The sequence below is a fragment of the Plodia interpunctella genome, chromosome 4 (assembly GCF_027563975.2).
Source record: "Plodia interpunctella isolate USDA-ARS_2022_Savannah chromosome 4, ilPloInte3.2, whole genome shotgun sequence".
NCBI classification, from domain to species: Eukaryota; Metazoa; Arthropoda; class Insecta; order Lepidoptera; family Pyralidae; genus Plodia; species Plodia interpunctella.
Window position 1 is genome coordinate 945,850 of NC_071297.1, and position 18,985 is coordinate 964,834.

General features: G+C 36.7%; 3 protein-coding genes across 6 annotated transcripts in view; 2 read left to right on the forward strand and 1 right to left on the reverse strand.

The window, feature by feature from the left end:
* The first annotated feature begins 1,447 nt into the window (after positions 1-1,447).
* On the forward strand, positions 1,448-6,318 carry Gnmt (Glycine N-methyltransferase). The gene is made up of 6 exons (XM_053744355.2): positions 1,448-1,615; positions 2,234-2,448; positions 3,258-3,385; positions 3,903-4,162; positions 5,650-5,759; positions 6,122-6,318. Exons 2-6 carry the CDS (start codon positions 2,240-2,242, stop codon positions 6,288-6,290), a joined length of 876 nt encoding a protein of 291 aa, XP_053600330.1. The 5' UTR covers positions 1,448-1,615; positions 2,234-2,239; the 3' UTR covers positions 6,291-6,318.
* Positions 6,319-7,371: 1,053 nt separating this feature from the next.
* On the forward strand, positions 7,372-17,429 carry LOC128669635 (uncharacterized protein). 2 transcript variants are annotated; one of them, XM_053744573.1, is made up of 6 exons: positions 7,372-8,140; positions 8,444-8,681; positions 8,942-9,188; positions 9,623-9,856; positions 11,633-11,810; positions 14,085-17,429. In XM_053744573.1, the coding sequence occupies exons 1-6, from the start codon at positions 7,607-7,609 to the stop codon at positions 14,250-14,252; spliced, it is 1,599 nt and encodes a 532-aa protein (XP_053600548.1). In that variant the 5' UTR covers positions 7,372-7,606; the 3' UTR covers positions 14,253-17,429. The 2 variants fall into 2 exon arrangements, with proteins under 2 accessions (XP_053600548.1, XP_053600549.1); XM_053744574.1 differs by having other exon boundaries at positions 11,648-11,810.
* The window catches only part of LOC128669638 (proton-coupled amino acid transporter-like protein CG1139), a 31,307-nt gene continuing 29,742 nt past the window's right edge, over positions 17,421-18,985 (reverse strand). For all 3 annotated transcript variants that reach the window (XM_053744580.1, XM_053744579.2, XM_053744578.2), the window contains exon 9: positions 17,421-18,738. In XM_053744580.1, the coding sequence (XP_053600555.1) occupies positions 18,491-18,738 (248 nt within the window). In that variant the 3' untranslated portion in view covers positions 17,421-18,490. The remainder of the gene's footprint in view (positions 18,739-18,985) is intronic.

Consider the following 18,985-nt stretch of genomic DNA (forward strand, 5'->3'; position numbering starts at 1 on the left):
TCCATGTTATATTCTACTCGTATACCAAATTTCATAAAAATCCGTCCAGTAGATTTTGCGTGAAAAAATAACAAACACACACAAACTCGCATTTATAATATTAATAGGAAGTTAGAACTTAGGATATGTCATATCGTACCTATATCGTGGTATCGTAAAAAGTTTTAATATTTTTAAGATTACGCATTATGGCTGCATTATGCATTAAGTATATTTTAATAAGTAGGTATAATTACAAATCAAGCGTAAACATGCGCAGTGATCGGAACGGTAATACCTACTGTGCAAAGAAAAACAAAATGGCTGATGAAATTGCTTCGACTATTTCCACGCGGCAAGTTACGACTATCGTTATCTCGTCTACAGTCTATCTACAGTTAACTATAGATCCTACTAATATTATAAATGCGAAAGTAAGTTGTTTGTTTGTTACCTCTTCACATTGTATATCTACTCAATCTGCTTGAAATGTTGCGTACATGTCGTTTGAAGTGCGGAGAAGGACATAGGATACTTTTCGTCCCGGAAAAATAACTGTTCCCGTGGGAAATTCACGCGGGCGAAGCCGCGGCCGAAAGCTAGTATAATAAATGGAAATTTCGATTTTTATGTACATGCAACATGGGCTCAACGAAATTTTTGCATGCAGTCAGCTTATTACAGGCATTTTTAGTTTAGTTCATAAATATCGTTAATTTTATAAATAGCACACAAAATATAGTATGACTTAGATGTGGTGCTCCTTCTATGACTACTTACATACCTAGTCCTTTTTTATTTTATTACTAGTGACTCGCCCCGGCTTCGCACGGTTGCATGCATGTTATCCAATCCTGAGTAATATTATAAATGCGACAGTAAGTTTGTTACCTACCTCTTCACGCTTTATCTGCTCAACCAATATTCTTGATTTTTTTGCATACAATCGGAGAAGGACATAGGGTAGGTTTCATCCCGGAAAAATAAATCTTCCCGTTAGATATTAGTCGCGTGCAAACGCTAGTTTAAAATAAAACAAAAGTCGCTTCCCGCTGTCTGTCTGACCCTTTATGCTAAGATCTTTAAAAGTACGCAACGGATTTTGACGCGGGTTTTTTAAATGGTGTGGTTTCTGATGAGGATTTTGATGTGATTTGAAGTAGGTAATTTATTATGGTTTTACACGAGTGAAGCTGGGAAGGGCCGCTAGTTATCCGAAATCTATCTTACTCCTTACAAAGGACATATTGCCACAGGATTCATTTTGTGGCGCGGACTCTAGTAATAAATACTCGTATTTTATTTAGTAGTAACTAGTAGTTAGTTATTCGAGAAAAAAAAATGATACTCGATTTAGACGATTAATTTCTGCAACTTTTTAATTTAGCTATTTTGATAATCAAACTCGTATCTCGCGCTAATTATTACGCGTACGCGATGTACTTAGATTGATTAATCTCGAGTTATACCAGCGTGGGCTCGCAGAATCCGTCAGTCGGTCATCTACGCGTCACTAGTTCACAGCCATCACAGGTGTGGTGAATCGATTGGGAGACACGCTGATAAATATATGGACTGAGAACAAAGTTTGCTGTGTTGTGAAGATTTTGTCTAAATAATTGAGACAGGGAAAGAAGTAAGTACATAATAGAAATATTTATTATTTGTAAAAATATTCTGTTGAAAAAATCTCCAAAATCCCAATTCTGATGTAATCCTTGAGAGTTTGTAAACAAATTAATGTATATATTTAAACGAATGGTGGTAAAGTTGACTAAAAGAACAAAATTATTTACAACATAAAGTACTAAAGTTAAAATTAAAACTAAATAATAAATACTAAATTAATGTAAATAAAAAAACTGATACTAAATCGCCGTCGTCGTGCGATAAAGTTCCCTGGCGATATTTCCTCTTTGTATGGCCAAACTCAAACGTTGGCCAAAATAGTCACCAGCCCTTGGATCCCCGGAGACATCGTCCAGGCGTGCGGAAATTTCTTTGTAAAGGGTTTTTGCATCCGCACCCCAAGGTCCCAGGGTCTCTACAGCAAAGCAAAAGGCGTAAATATTTAAATATTTAGACGACTTTAACTTTAATTCACGGAACAAAAAAACTTTATAAACTTGTGGATTTACTGCATCTTTTATTGGTAAGACTAAAACATGAATTACAGGAATGGTTTAAAATTTCGAAAAACTATTTCTATCCTAATTTAGCTTGAAATAGAGGTACCATATTTTGCCAATTTCAGTAAATCATGTCAGCGGACAAAGTTTTCCATCCACGTTCAGAGGGAATCCCCTCCGAGGGAGTGAAGGATCAGTATGCGGACGGCAAGGCTGCCAGAGCCTGGAACAAGTTCATAGGGGACAGCAACCAAAGAACCCAGAACTATAAGGACTTCTTGGTTGGTCTGCTGAAGAAGAATGGATGCAAGAGAGTCCTCGATATTGCGTGTGGAACTGGGTAAGTTAGTAATGAAATGCATATTTAATATTTTAAATGTGATAGTGTTCTTCTTTCACATAAAAACGGAGCGTTTGAAGTCATTTTTGATTCGTATTGGCGATTTTTTACACAACATTGCGAAATAAGATTTCCTAGTTAGACAAGATATGACTTGCTAATTGTCTTGTTATCGGGAACACCAACCACGGTGCCAATCTCGTGATAAACTTGACCTCACACACAACTATTGATGTTAAATGAAACTATATCTACGTCAAATTAACTTCACTTTTTAGACAGGGTTCGAAAGTAATAAATGCAAAAATATTTGGCATTTCATATATACAGTTCAAGTGGGAATTGATGCATTTCAACAGAGTCAAATACACGTTTTCGAAAAGAATAAAAGTAAATATAAGTTAAATAATATTTAATGGCATCTGCGGTATTTTAACACATAGAATGACATCTACTCGTATGTATTATCCGGCAGCGTCAACCTATATCGATTTTTTTTTTATTAAGAAGCCAAATGGAAACTCTTGTATGTAACAAAGGTCATTCTAATATTTTTCTGTTAGTTCCTTACTGGAGAGTTCCCTACGACTTCACCTTTACACTGAGCCTTCACAACAGTATAGTTCGGGGCAGGAATTTTACAGTTTCCAGTCAATATTTTCCGATAGAGTCTGCACCGCGGAGCACAGATTAGAGTGGTGGAAAAAGTACGCGACAATATTTTGCATTAGATGTCACGACCCTCAGCAGTGAGGAATATGAGAGGCAAGGAGGAGGAGTCAATATTGTATTTGCTATCTGGTTTTCAGTATAGACTCTATGATGCTGGTAGAAGAAGGCTTCAGTATGGTGTCGGTGGACGCGTCAGACAAGATGCTGAAACACGCGCTCAAAGCGCGCTGGGAGCGGCGGAAGGACTCGAAATATGACGAGTGGAGTACGTTTTGTGGCTTACTTGCCTTTTTTATTACAGATTTTATTTAGTTCAACTGTTCCGTCCGTTTGTCTTTTTGTAGGTAATGAAATCTCGCACGTTAAATTTAATCTAAGTAGGTACTTCCACTTGTCCTAAAGAGTTGAAATTTCAGTTCCGTCGTCGTTTCAGTATCAATGCAATTACGATAAGCATACCCTGATGGTGAATTCAGGATAAGTAGTAGTAAGTAAGTAAGTATAAGATCTCATAATGACGACAATAAAACAATTTAATTTTTTTTTTTTTTGTAAAAAATATATGATAATAGCTGAGCCCGCTACAGTGGGAATTTCGGGATAAAAAGTACCCTTTGTGTTATTTTAGGTAATATTCTATCCGTGTACCAAATTTCATAACAATCGATAAAGTCGATTTTGCACGAAAGAGTAACCAATATACACATACACTCCCAAACTTTCGCTTGTATAATATTAGTAGAATTTGGTTCATTGTCTTTCCTACACTTTCATCCTTACAGTAATCGAAGAAGCTACCTGGGAGACGTTGCCCCAGGATATCAAAAATTTCCTACCGGGCGTCACGTTTGACGCAGTCATCTGCTTGGGCAACTCATTCGCCCATCTCCTCGACGAGTACGAAGACCAGCGAACACAGCGGATGTGCCTCAAAAACTTCGCACAATGCCTCAAGCCTGGGGGATTGCTTTTCATAGACCATAGGAATTATGACGCCATGATTAACAGTGGAGCTACGCCTGGACATTCTATTTATTATAATGTAAGTTGTAAATTTTTTATTAATATAAGACGGCAAATGAGCAAGCGGTTACCTGATGGTAAGTGATCACCGCTGCCCAGGAACGACAAGCGCAATACTAGTGGCATAACAGGAGATCTGCCGGTCTTATAAACTTTACTTAGGTACAGATAATGTACCTAATAGGGATGTAATGTAAGTAATGTGTAACGAAAATTATATTTGATTTAGGCTATTCATCCTAAAGCGGTCCAATCCTAAGCGGTCACACATCTACGAAAAGAACAAAAATGTGAGCGTTGGAATCGAGTCTCGAATTAATCTCGCCAAATCGAAAGTATTCTCGAAAATTTAGTTTCGAGCATGCATGGATACGGTGAGGAAATATTATTGATTTCAGTTTTCTTCAGATCGTTCCCGTGAAATTTCCTAATAAACCTATTTTTTCTTAGAAATTTGTGAAAAAAATTTAAAGGGATGAAATTTCCAATAGCAGAAAATTTAATTAGGGCATATCGCTAGAACTAGTTGCCCGCACGGCTTCAGTCGGGTAAAATCATAAAAAGTAAATAGCTTAATTATGTTACTCCTGAACGTTTCGTCTATCTCTGCCAAAATTTCATCAAGACCCAGTAGTTTTTGAGTTTATTCATTACAAATAATAAATGGAAGCATGGATGGACTCAATAATTAGGTAAGTATTTATTTTATCATGTATAAAAATATGTAACAAGCTGCATTATTGCCGTGGCACACAAAATGTTGTTGTCAAGTCGTGTTGATTACTTACCTACATGTATTGTATACATGTTATTATAACCAAGAATTGTGGAATAACATTTTATTTTCATTTTATCTGTATCACGCTGTTATTATTAAACAGTCTTGTTTTTGTATCACATATTAAGTCATTCGAATGTGTTTCATGTGAATTTATCCGACATATTTTTCACAAAGACAATAATAACTTTATCATTTGAATAACACGATCGCTGTACCTATACAAATATATAAACAGATCTCACCTCCTCAAGTGTTCCCGGTTTCATTCTCGGAAAGAATGACAGACAGACTTATTTATAATATACCTAAGTATGGTTAAATTTATTAAACTTTTGTCAGGTCGTGTTATGTCACGAAGTGAAACATGGTAGTAAGTAGATGGAATATAATGGAACCATGGTAATAGATCTGTGCTAGCTTAATCTTAATTGATGAACACACAAGTGTTCCACTCTAGGCAAAATATAGGTACCTATCATGTCCTGCTCCTGCAGTAGGTAAAATCCTTACCTTATCCTCTTGACATAATATTATCCTTGCATACATAGGTATTAAAAGTCGCCTCTGCCGCGTTTGTCTATCTATCTGTCTGTCTGTCTTTCTTGTCTGTCTGTTCTGTTGTTTAATTCATATCTAATTTAGAGGGTTTTAGGTGTTTGTACCTACTCGTAGGAGTTTTTAGCTGGCCGATGATGAAAGTGGATATAATTTATAGTTTGTTTCAGTGTAAATATCCAGTGGACATCAAAACGTCGGTGTTGGTGGTCCGCGGGAAACCTGAACTGGTGACTCTCGACTACTGCTTGGATGGCGCTTTCGGAGATGGCGAGAAGAGGTAGGGAAATTTCTTTTTGTAAAAAATCCCAATAATATTATAGAGGTGGAAGTTTGCTACTCACAAATGTTATCTTTGTTACTTCTTTTTCTATAATATATTTGTTACTTCTTCACGATCACATGGCTGAGTATGTAATTGATTTTCGAAGGATTTGGTAAAACATTATGCCAGTCAGTGACGTCACTTGTTCGTGTTATGTATTAGCGCGGGGCCTTATGCGCGGGACCCTTTCTAAATCTACTTATGATGGAGCGTTTGGACGACGAGTACAAAAATGTGTGATTTCCTTACCCGGGCGAAGCCAGGAAGCGCCGTTAGTTATAAATAATACAAACAAATGTGATTTGTTATATTTCCAGTGACTTCCGTCTCTGCTACTACCCTCACAAACTGGAGAAGTTCACGGCGATGCTGCACGAAGCGTTCGACCACCGCGGGAAACACCAGCTGTTTGCGGACTTCAAGCCCATCGACCAGGTGCCCGTGCCCGGCTTTTACATCCATGTCATGGAGAAAGGGAAAGACTGAATACCAAAATAAATTATTTTGTTTTATATTTCTGGTTTTTCATTAATTGTAAACTGAAATAAATGGTTTTAATGAATGGAGTTCCGTAAGGCTGCTTGTTTGGCCCACCTTGTATCAAATCTACGACCTAGTGAAATAATACTTAATTCGTCCGCGAAAATTCGTTCGCGAAAAACTCAAAATCTCTTGCACTGATTTTTATACATGCCTAGGCTGCGGCTTTCAATTGGCTTCTCATTTTCGTAAAGATTACACATGTATATGACGGTATAGGCGGTTTGGACTATCCCCCTATCGGAGTTGAATTTTGTTCCCTTGGAAGAAGTTATCCAAATTTCGAAAAAAACTTTTCGAAAGTGACTGTCATCAATAAAAAAAAATTGTTTATATTCTGTTTATAACTTTATACAAAATTTTAAAGTAAGTCGTCTCCATGGACTGTTATTTTAATTTTCCAACAAAACCCTCCTCATTTTCGCGTGTTCATGTTAACCCGGGATTCCGAAGTATTTTTGATAAATTATTTTTATTTTTGTGTTATAAAAATGTACAAATTTGGTCCCTTTTCAATTTTAATTTAGTTTTCCATTATCCTACGGGAACCTGACCATTTACCGGGATCAAATGTATCTAATGATGTTAGCCCGGTATATAAGGTCCCTACATACCAAATTTCAAGCAAATCGGTCCAGTAGATTTCGAGCGACAAAAATTTCCAAAACTATAATATATAATTTTCATCATCTATATCAGTAACTAAGTATATTCCATGAAGAATTAAAAAAAATAACCTAATGTACAAATTTGGCCTTTCTTCAATTTTATTATATGTATTGATTAGCGGCATGACAAGAGTTAGGTAGAATATATACATAATAAATAATAATTATGATCTCTATCATTATAGATTATCATTTTATATACATATTCTCGTTATAAATATTATAACTGAAGAGGTAAAATAATGTGTAAACCATGTGTATACAAGCACTGACGATCACATTCCTTTTATGTATGTATAGGTATCTTTCTGTGGAAAGAGACATCGCATTTTCACGTCGAAATGACGTCACAATGACGTCATAGGCTTTTGACATTTGACATTTCAAAAGGTCTGCTTTGTTTGGTCTGGGTCTGACGATTTTTGTTTGTATATTTGAAAATAAGAATATTAATTGTAAAAATGCGTTGAAACCAGTAAACCAAAATGAAAACGCGTGTGTTTATTTATTTTTTTGTGTTTCTGTGGATTTGATCCTTTAGTTTTAAACCTTTCGTGTTTGCGAGTGCGACTATTTTGTGTTAATATCTAGTTAATGCTGATGATGAAGCCTGGAAAAAGCGTAGATGTGAGGGAGGAGGTAGCCCAAGTCCACACAGCGGCGCGGTCGCCGTCTCCAAAGCACAAAGCAAAGGCTCGGTCCAGGTCAAGATCTGGTTCTCGGAAACTCTCAAACGGGCACACAGACGGCATGGATGCAATTGAAATGGTACCGACAGCCGAAGAAAATCCTACAGATAAGGCCAAAGCCCGCGACAGCTGGATAAAATCCGAACACGAATCATTAGACGTAGAACTTCCCATACACGACCAAATTAAGCAAGGTATATTGGGTTTTGTTGAGAAAGAAATTAAGAAAAGTGACAAGAATCCTTCGTTTGTTTTTTATTCTCACGACCCTAATGGTTTGGATGAGAAGTTTATGAAGACGCTGTCGAGGCCCTCCAGTGGACATAAGGAAAAGAGGAGTCCCTCCTACAGGAAGAAGAAGAGACATTCATCTAGGCACTGTGACAGAGATTTACATGACTTTGAGATTCCTGGATCAAGTCTTAGTGCACTTGAGAAGGTAATGTCCATTAAATGTAGATACTATTTGCATACATATTAACATCTAAAAACTGGTACAAATGTGCTGGTAACATTTGTTTATATAATTGTATCTCCCATCTACATAATCAACAGTTTAAACTAATTAATTTTTTATGCAATGCAGTTGTGCAATTAGTTTGGGTAGACAGTGCAAGCACCAGATAGGTGATCAGTCCTCCAATAGTTATCTAACCTATAACATAACAGCAAAATATTGCATGCATTTATTGTGAAAACTATACTTACCAAATTAATATTTCATAAATGTGTCTTTTTTCAGGTTGATGACTATTTGAAAGAGTACAATAAAGATGAAGTGGTAACTCTAAGCGGGGAGTTAGAAATAGAGGCAAATGATGTAGAGAACAACAACGGCACAAGTAAGGAGCTCCGACACAAGCCGAGGAAGACTCGCAGGAAAGCCAGACAGGAGCGGCAAGATACCAACGCCAATGGCAGAGATGTCAGCCCTAAAGTATTTAAAACAGGCGCTAAGAGCAAGACGGGGAGTAAACCTGGTAAGTTGATAAACTATTAAAATATTTTTTAAAATATTGCACTTTGAACACATAACTACATATATATTTTAATGGAATGTGTACCTTATTAGCTTTGAACTATATACCAGGACGATATGAGTTATAGTATAGTATCGTGCCCTGGGGCGAACCACACGCCACATGAATGGACAAGATAGATACTACTTTTTATTTTATTTTTGTAAACAATTTACAAATGAATGTGGTAAAGATTTACAAATATTTCTATTATTATTCAGTGCGGCCGACAGATTTGACGACAATGTTGGAAAGCCTAGAATCCAACATGCCATACCACGACCAGTACATCGACAACCCGTTCTCATCTCCATCACCTCTGACATCGCCCAATGATGAGCGGCTTGGTCCATTTGGGTCTCACAGACCAGAGAAAATATATCTGCAAGGAGGAGGGACTTTCAGGGCTGTCTCGAGGGATAGGATTCTGGAGTCCCAACAATCTAGAGAAGGGGACAAATATTTGAGGTAAACTCTCGTTTTAGTGTATTCGTTACATTCTAATTACAAATTCTAATAAAATGCATAAAATTGATATATTTTGCAATTCATATTGTATCTTTTATCGCAGAATGCCTTTTTCTCAAAATGTCTCTTTCACAGAATGTATGTACATACCGATTGTCTATTTAGTGTTAACTTGCAATGTAGGTACACCTGGCGAATTTTACAAAAATCCATCAATCCATACTTTTTTGCGTAGGATTTTTTTTTTCTGTTTCGTATTGATTAGCTGGGAAAATCTTTTAATTTCTTTACAAGTATATTTTTTCTTGGAACAATAAAGTTTAATAAAATAAATCATCTGCATACTCGTGTTCGACTTTACTACATGTGATCTTACACTTTTACTGTAGTCAGCTGTTCTGTTACCTTTTACAATCGTTTCATATTTCTTTCAGAATGGGAGACTTAACCCCTCTGGATGTAGCCCTATGTGCCCAAAGAGCTTGGAGGACAGCAGCAGGAGCCTGTCACGGGGTTCTTGGGGGGTTATCCCTACTGCATCTGCTGTTGATCAGCTGTTCTGACAACCTGGATGCCAACCATCTCTCCTTCCACTCTGTGGTCACTATGCCGTACGTCGCGACCTATTATTTCTTCTGCGTTTTGTGTCTACTCTCTGTTCTTGATAGGTAAGTTTATTTTGAACTATATTGCATAGATTTAACACACACCAATGTTTATTTGTGATCAGCATGTTTTAAATATAGGTAAATCGAGGAAAAATAATCTTTTTTATATCTTTAAAAATGACTGAGATAAAGTACGGTTTCCGCTGCAAAATCCGCGAAGCGCTCACGCTAGTGTGACGTCACTCCGTGAACTGCGAGTCGGTGCTTGTGAATGATTTTTTATATTGTATTGTTCCTATGTGTATCTAACATGAGTAAAAAAAGTTGTTTTTTTTTTCCAATAAATATATTCGGAAAAAGTGGTTAAAAGTTCTGAAAAAACCTGGGCGCCTACCATCAACTATTACATAATGATTCAAATGCAGGGCAGTTCAGTTTAGGAACCTAAAATGAATCGCGTTGTTTGTTACCACCAACTTATCTTCACAAAGTCTCATTTGAATCGTAAGGAGTGAATGAAATTCATAAAAAAATTAAAAATTGTCTCTGAATCGTAAACCCCAGTGTCAGCAGCCAAATGTAAGAAAGAGAAAGGCTATACGATCTCTATATATTTTATCTCGTTTCAAGAGTTGCGTTCCGATATCAACCTACCTTCTCACCATTTTGAGCAAACAATATGTATTTTTTTTGTTAAACTAACAAATTTGTCGATCATAATCATAACACTAAACATAAACTTCGGAACATAAAAACCGTACCACGATGGTGTTTCGGTGGCAAAACTAGGAACTGTCAATAACAGATAGACCACGTCATTGTTTTCAGCGACAGGAGCGCCACGTCTGTGGGACTTCTTTCGTGGTAATCAATTAGAAATAGTAACTTTTTTTGAATCGCGAATTTTGACAGATACGCGATCCAGTTTACGTTCTCAATGCACATCATGGTACCGAATTGTATGCAAAATGAGTGAATGAAATCAAAACGGCGTATTGTTTTGTTGACTACCTATAATGGATCGTTATGTCAACTTGATGGTACGAATTAGCGATGCAGATCAGTGTAGGGCCTGAACTGGATCACATTAAGAGATGATGGTAAGCCCCCAGATCCATTCACAGGCTCTAGTCACGTGCATTGTACATTATGTACTCGGTGGAGTTGGCGTTGTTGGTGATTTTTCGTTTAAAACTCCCAGACAGTGATTTCAACATTTTTATGTCAAAATTTATAATGAAGGGCAATTACGCAAAGCACAGCGCAGATGGCGCTACTGGTACAACTAAGTACACAAACATTGCAAATGGAGGCAAAAAGCGCCAATTTTCAATATGGTTGCAACCAAAAATGCCTTCTACGCAATCGTGTTGCGAGTTTAAAGGAAAAAGGAAGGATTATGGATTATCCTGAAAATAATAACACTATTTTAGGTTATGTTCCGCATTATTTGGTCAACTGTGGTCATAAATGTATAAACTTGATTTTGACTGAAGATCTTACCTGTATGAAGTCCATATTTTAATAAGTCTTCACGTGTGAAGTGTTCTGAGCTTCTTTACTGGCGCGAAAATTTTACAGCGTGAGGCGTATCCCATTTATCTTATGGAACACGATTTTACCCAATATTTCGGCACCCGAATCTGCTACAGTGTTGTATATTTTCACAAACGAATGCTTACATAATGAAAGGATTAAAATGTACTCTAAAATAAACGTTTTAATCGGCATTAGCAAAAGGCGGCAAAGCTTTTGTGTACCTAACATACAGTGCTGCACTCTGGCGGGATAAATGCGCAGTAATAGAATATTAAATGAAGCTCAATAATATTGTAGGCTGGACATCCCCAGCGTGGAGCCGAGCCGCGGGCTGCAGACGTACTTCCAGCCGCTGGTGCTGGCGGCGCTGTACGCGGCGTGCCTGCTGCTGTGCGCGTCCGCCCGCATGTACGACGAGATGATGGTCTACCAGTACCGCCCGGCCGTCGCCAACCTCACCGCCAACTCTACTACTGTGAGTACCTAGCGCAGAATGTCTCTATCGCAGAATGTCTCTTTCGCAGAATGTCTCTTTCGCAGAATGTCTCTATCGCAGAATGTCTCTATCGCAGAATGTCTCTTTCGCAGAATGTCTCTTTCGCAGAATGTCTCTTTCGCAGAATGTCTCTATCGCAGAATGTCTCTATCGCAGAATTTCTCTTTCGCAGAATGTCTCTATCGCAGAATGTCTCTTTCGCAGAATGTCTCTATCGCAGAATGTCTCTTTCGCAGAATGTCTCTATCGCAGAATGTCTCTTTCGCAGAATGTCTCTTTCGCAGAATGTCTCTATCGCAGAATGTCTCTATCGCAGAATGTCTCTATCGCAGAATGTCTCTATCGCAGAATGTCTCTATCGCAGAATGTCTCTATCGCAGAATGTCTCTATCGCAGAATGTCTCTATCGCAGGATGTCTCTTTCGCAGAATGTCTCTATCGCAGAATGTCTCTTTCGCAGAATGTCTCTTTCGCAGAATGTCTCTATCGCAGAATGTCTCTTTCGCAGAATGTCTCTTTCGCAGAATGTCTCTATCGCAGAATGTCTCTATCGCAGAATGTCTCTTTCGCAGAATGTCTCTATCGCAGAATGTCTCTATCGCAGAATGTCTATATCGCAGAATGTCTCTTTCGCAGAATGTCTCTTTCGCAGAATGTCTCTTTCGCAGAATGTCTCTTTCGCAGAATGTCTCTTTCGCAGAATGTCTCTATCGCAGAATGTCTCTTTCGCAGAATGTCTCTTTCGCAGAATGTCTCTTTCGCAGAATGTCTCTATCGCAGAATGTCTCTATCGCAGAATGTCTCTTTCGCAGAATGTCTCTTTCGCAGAATGTCTCTATCGCAGAATGTCTCTTTCGCAGAATGTCTCTATCGCAGAATGTCTCTTTCGCAGAATGTCTCTTTCGCAGAATGTCTCTATCGCAGAATGTCTCTATCGCAGAATATCTATCGCAGAATGTCTCTATCGCAGAATGTCTCTTTCGCAGAATGTCTCTATCGCAGAATGTCTCTTTCGCAGAATGTCTCTTTCGCAGAATGTCTCTATCGCAGAATGTCTCTATCGCAGAATGTCTATCGCAGAATGTCTCTTTCGCAGAATGTCTCTATCGCAGAATGTCTCTTTCGCAGAATGTCTCTTTCGCAGAATGTCTCTATCGCAGAATGTCTCTTTCGCAGAATGTCTCTTTCGCAGAATGTCTCTTTCGCAGAATGTCTCTATCGCAGAATGTCTCTATCGCAGAATGTCTCTTTCGCAGAGTGTCTCTATCGCAGAATGTCTCTTTCGCAGAATGTCTCTTTCGCAGAATGTCTCTATCGCAGAATGTCTCTTTCGCAGAATGTCTCTTTCGCAGAATGTCTCTATCGCAGAATGTCTCTATCGCAGAATGTCTCTATCGCAGAATGTCTCTATCGCAGAATGTCTCTATCGCAGAATGTCTCTATCGCAGAATGTCTCTATCGCAGAATGTCTCTATCGCAGAATGTCTCTTTCGCAGAATGTCTCTTTCGCAGAATGTCTCTTTCGCAGAATGTCTCTTTCGCAGAATGTCTCTATCGCAGAATGTCTCTATCGCAGAATGTCTCTATCGCAGAATGTCTCTTTCGCAGAATGTCTCTATCGCAGAATGTCTCTATCGCAGAATGTCTCTATCGCAGAATGTCTCTTTCGCAGAATGTCTCTATCGCAGAATGTCTCTATCGCAGAATGTCTCTTTCGCAGAATGTCTCTTTCGCAGAATGTCTCTTTCGCAGAATGTCTCTATCGCAGAATGTCTCTATCGCAGAATGTCTCTATCGCAGAATGTCTCTTTCGCAGAATGTCTCTTTCGCAGAATGTCTCTTTCGCAGAATGTCTCTTTCGCAAAATGTCTCTATCGCAGAATGTCTCTATCGCAGAATGTCTCTTTCGCAGAATGTCTCTTTCGCAGAATGTCTCTATCGCAGAATGTCTCTTTCGCAGAATGTCTCTATCGCAGAATGTCTCTTTCGCAGAATGTCTCTTTCGCAAAATGTCTCTATCGCAGAATGTCGCGCAAGGGACTTATATAAAATTTTATTTTGAAAACAAAATCATTTATTAAAATAATTATAGTGTCATTATGTTGTCATAATATACAATAAAACTGTAAATAGGCTGTGTCTGTACAAAAGAGAATTAATTACGGAGGTTCTTATGAGACTAACAGAAGCCAAACATTTATTTTTGTCCGTCTGTTCGTTATGCATTAAATAATGGTATATATTTATTGGCAGGCGTCAATACCAGAGTTCTACCACACTTGGACCCACTTTTCAATATGGCGGGCGGTGCTATCCATCCTGGGCCTTGTCTACTTCATCATAACGAATCCTCAAGACCTGGTCTATGCCAACATGAGCAAATTACTGCAATTCAAACACTCTCTGCAGAGCATTGGATGATCTCGCTCCCGCTGTCTATGGTTTGTTAGCTTGTTGCCATTTACGAAAGTGTTTTATTTCTTTTTAGTTTGAGTTTTTTAAGATCTTGTCAAAGTATATATTATAAATAACTATACTAGGTATTGTTATTGACAAAGATTGTTTATTTAGGGTTGGTAAATCACGAGCACATTTAAAAGTAACAACAGCCAAAAAACAGCTAAAAATGGTGGATGACAGAATTTGTTTTGTAGAAAAGAAACATCGCGTGAAACAGGCGTGAGCTCGTCGTCACAGCGCATGCGCGTAGACAAAAATTAGAATTATACCGACTTCGGAATTGATTTTAGTCTGTATGATGCGTTATATTGGTACACTATTATTTTATAATTAATAATAAAAAAAAACATTATGTGTGCTGGTGGGCAAGAATTAGATTTTTACCCAGTCATTCGAAAAAAGTTACCAAGCTAAATTATGTTTTGTCTCTATCCGTCAATATAAAATATTTTAAGTGCGACAGTGACAAAACATACCTACTAATAGCGTAAAGCATTCTTTAAATTTTTCAATGAATACCGAGGTTAGACGTATAAAAGACAAAGTATTTTTAAGTATTGCTATATTTGTGGGTTATTCGTTGTCAGTATTAAAAACATGTCATTTATTTGATCTCATCCTAGTCTCGCATATTTTAAGATAAAAAATAAGGTTGATTTTTAGTTATTAACGTAACGTAACGTCTTACTTTTGCGATATTTAAGCATAGAAAAAAATTGTATTTTTGTTGATTAGATATGTACGATTTATTTAGCGAAATGATTTTTCAGCTCGTTGATCATCGTGATCGCAATTGACATGACGACCTCGGTGGCGCAGTGGTAAAGTGCTTGCCTCTGAACCGAGAGGTCCCGGGTTCGATCCCCGGTCGGGTCATGATGGAAAATGATCTTTTTCTGATTGGCCCGGGTCTTGGATGATTATCTATATATATGTATTTGTTATAAAATATAGTATCATTGAGTTAGTATCCCAGTACACATGTCTCGAACTTACTTTGGGGCTAGCTCAGTCTGTGTGATTTGTCCTAATATATTTATTTATTTATAATTACTTATTCGCATGATATCAAATAATTATATCATATATGTTTACTTAGAGGTAAAACCACTTGACATATCTCTGTATAATTTATTTCTTTCTTCTAGTCATAGTTTGAATTTTATATAAGACTTTAACGGCAGCTATTTGATTGTAAATAAATAATAAGTATATAAATGTTAAATGTGTTATATACTAGCTAATAATAATATTGATCAATTTATTATATTAATCGAACCATCAGGAAAAAAAAAAGTTAATGTTGTCCGATCAGTCGGACAAAGGAAGTCGGACCACGTGAGTCGAGTCGAGTCGAGAAGACCATGGCTCATTTTCTCACATCCTTCATGTGAGAAAATGTGCCATGCTTTTCTTTAAAGACACGGAGTTTTTCAAAAAAGGTATGAAAATATTCATTCATTGTTGGAAACGCTGTGATACCCCTCCCATGGTGTTGCTGGTGTCGATGGCTGCGGTGCCCGATTATTATCATGCATGCCTGTTTGCTAATTCAGTAGTATAACAAAAAAATAATAATATTATAAAAGCATTTTTAATGAGAGTCGCATTAGTCCTATTACAGTCTGTCAAGTGAAGAAATTAAATATGAGGACACAGTCTTCGGCTGGCAACACTGGGTGTTTATCAACCGATCTTGACTTGCCATGATTGGTATTGCCATGGTAAAAAAATGTAGTTCGTAAAAAAATAGTTCTTTGCACGTTCATGACAGACTAACTAATTGACACATTTTAAAGATATTATTACATGAAGAAATAGTTTTTCCAAATTAAATAATTGCCAAAGTATCAATATAGCAAGAAACAATAATATTTTTTGATAACAATGTATATCAGGATTTTTTACAGTTATTTTTTGCTAAACTAAGCATTTGCTGAAGGAAAATAGTAGAAAATAATAATATTTAAATAACAAAGCGCTTTTGAGGTCCGTATGAAGCGGGGGGATATTTATAGTTTTGCTATATCCATAATCCACTTAACTCTAAAAGCTTAAACGATATTCATGAATTTTATTTATTATCATGGGACCATTGCATAAAATATCCTCGTAAATGCATAAGGATATCATGCATTTATTATGCACTTATATATCACAACGTGTCGTGGACTTTCAGATAAAAAAAATGAATGTAAAACTCAGTGAGTAATTTATTTCGATGATAGTATTCAATATGTAGTATTTATTTAAGGACAAATCATAATGTTGAAAACTATATATATAAACTATGTTACATACGTATGTACTCAATATTATCACTGATTATGAAAATTTCCTTAGATTTAACATGACTGTTGGTTGTTTTTCAGAGAAAATATATATTTATTATGTTGCAATGTCTGTGGTGTTGGGTAAATGTGAGTTTTAAAAGTATTTAACGTTTGTTCTAAAACCCATCCATAATTTATCGATATCTACCATTTTACCATCACAATGTGCAAATTTATTTTGTGGCGTGTGGTTCCGCCGTAGAATAGGACCACTACATATCCTCCCTTAGAAGTCGTACGAGGCGACTAAGGGACCTAGACAGCTGATACACAAAAACAGCTCCCAGGAGTGAGACGTCAGTCTTGCGGCCGCTTGTAAAATCTTCAAAATTTTAAGGTTATTTTTTTAAAACTGACTCCAAGCTTGTCCAAGCAGCTTGTCACGTGGGTATGAGAAAGAGAATAAGTATGGGAAATTATTACATTATGTATCTTATTTATTATTGCAATAAGGTTGGTTTTCGATTGATTAATCAAAGAAAAAATAGCCGAATGGGTTTACTGCTTTGTATTCACATTTTCCCAACAATGTCTTTATTCAAATCTCACTCAGACCATAGACTAGACTTGATAAAATAAAGGTATAAAATAAAAGTAATACATCAGTATTACTTTTATTTTATACTAGCTTACTTAAAATATTCAGGAAAAGTCATCCCATGGTCTAAGTTCGGGTGGGATAAGTTGATTAAAGAGCCACCAGCGCTTGTATATACTTGGTGTGAGGTCCAGCTTAAGTATTTATTTAATAAAATGACTGTATATAAATGGTTGAAATATGCAAAATAAACGTCACTTGTGATAATTTGTCATGTTTTATTTTCTTTTAAGTTCCCATTATTTTTTTACAACAATATGACAAAATTAAACGGAAAACTAATTTTGTGTGGCGAGGGCCACACTGGCTTGAAACCTTTTTAGTGTAGGGATACTTTGGTTGACACGACGTATTCAATCGACTAAAGATATATCTAAGAAAAAAGTTTAAAATAATAGCTATTGAAACGCTGCGCTGTGATTATTCACTTACTCTAAATATTAACACCAGCGATTTTACTAGCGATAAGTCGTAATCGTGTCTCAATAGTTTTTCTTATTGCGTATCGATAAGAGTTCTATTGAAGTGCAGTTTTTGCTTTTGAAAACAAAAATCTATTTTAATCCATATTATTTACATAGGATATGTCCGGAACCCTAAATGAAGGAGGCATTTTTTTTTTTCAATATATGGCTGATGGTCGTTTAAGTGGAATGAAACGCGCAATTACTCCCTTGGCAATATTAAGTTTGCCCTATCGTTCCCATTTCATATACTACCTACCTAAATCAGTTTCCGTCACGATGTTTTCCTTCACCAGAAGCATGTGGTGGTCTATGAAAACTACTACACAAGAGTCAGATTGGTATACAAATGCATGTGGCACTAGTAGGATTAGAACCTGAGGCCATTCGATTACATTAACCACTGGACTACCCCCGATTTAAAATTTTATATCATCTTAATTATTTGAAACTCACGTAGTTAGTATTAGTAGAGTTAAAATTATTGTAAATTCTCTCGAGTTATAATTAGTCTCATAACAATACAGTGATCACTTCGTTGACCGGCTGTCCGTCCGCGAATAAAGACAAATATCCCAAAATTCGTCATTCATGATTAGATATTTTACAGAAAAATGTTAAAACTAAATTTACTGGCAATATTTCTTACAACTAAGTTACACAATTTAATGCATATTGTGACAAATTCGATTTTTTTACCTTTAGTTCTACATCACCAGAGGCATGGCCGACAATATTCCTGATTCTTTTTAATTTTATAGAACCGTATTATAGGTATACTTATATAAAAAATAACATTATCTTCTACGACTTTGTAGCCTTTTCGACTATCGCAGTGATTGCTGAATAACATCCAGATATTAACACAATAAAATAGAATATTAATAACATTATATTCTTCCACAATATATAGTTCCACCTTCCAAGCCCACGCTCCCACTTGTGGACAGTTTGGACCACGGCTGGGATCAGGAGGCCCAGGGTGGAGAAGAATATTGCTCCGACTAGACTTATTAGGAGGCTTAAATCCGGTACCACCACCGCCAATACAACTGCAAAGAAAAAAAAAATATAATAATTAATATTATTACATGAGTATGGAATATTTCCATTATAAAAACGAAAGTATTATCTGTTGTAATTATATTATAATATTTTATTTTAAACCGCGTTGAAATTATGAATTTAAATTATTAAAATTTATTTATTTAAGTAACAGAGACTCACAATTTGTTAGTACCTACTGCTTATAATACCTATACTGATATTGGTAAAATTAAAGATAAAAACCACGAAGCG

Coding starts and splice junctions, on each gene's coding strand:
- LOC128669635 (XM_053744573.1), top strand. CDS start 7,607: ATGCTGATGATGAAGCCTGGAAAAAGCGTAGATGTGAGGGAGGAGGTA. Junction 8,141..8,443: donor GTCTTAGTGCACTTGAGAAG/GTAATGTCCATT, acceptor GTCTTTTTTCAG/GTTGATGACTATTTGAAAGA. Junction 8,682..8,941: donor CAAGACGGGGAGTAAACCTG/GTAAGTTGATAA, acceptor ATTATTATTCAG/TGCGGCCGACAGATTTGACG.
- Gnmt (XM_053744355.2), top strand. CDS start 2,240: ATGTCAGCGGACAAAGTTTTCCATCCACGTTCAGAGGGAATCCCCTCC. Junction 2,449..3,257: donor GATATTGCGTGTGGAACTGG/GTAAGTTAGTAA, acceptor TCTGGTTTTCAG/TATAGACTCTATGATGCTGG. Junction 3,386..3,902: donor CTCGAAATATGACGAGTGGA/GTACGTTTTGTG, acceptor TCATCCTTACAG/TAATCGAAGAAGCTACCTGG.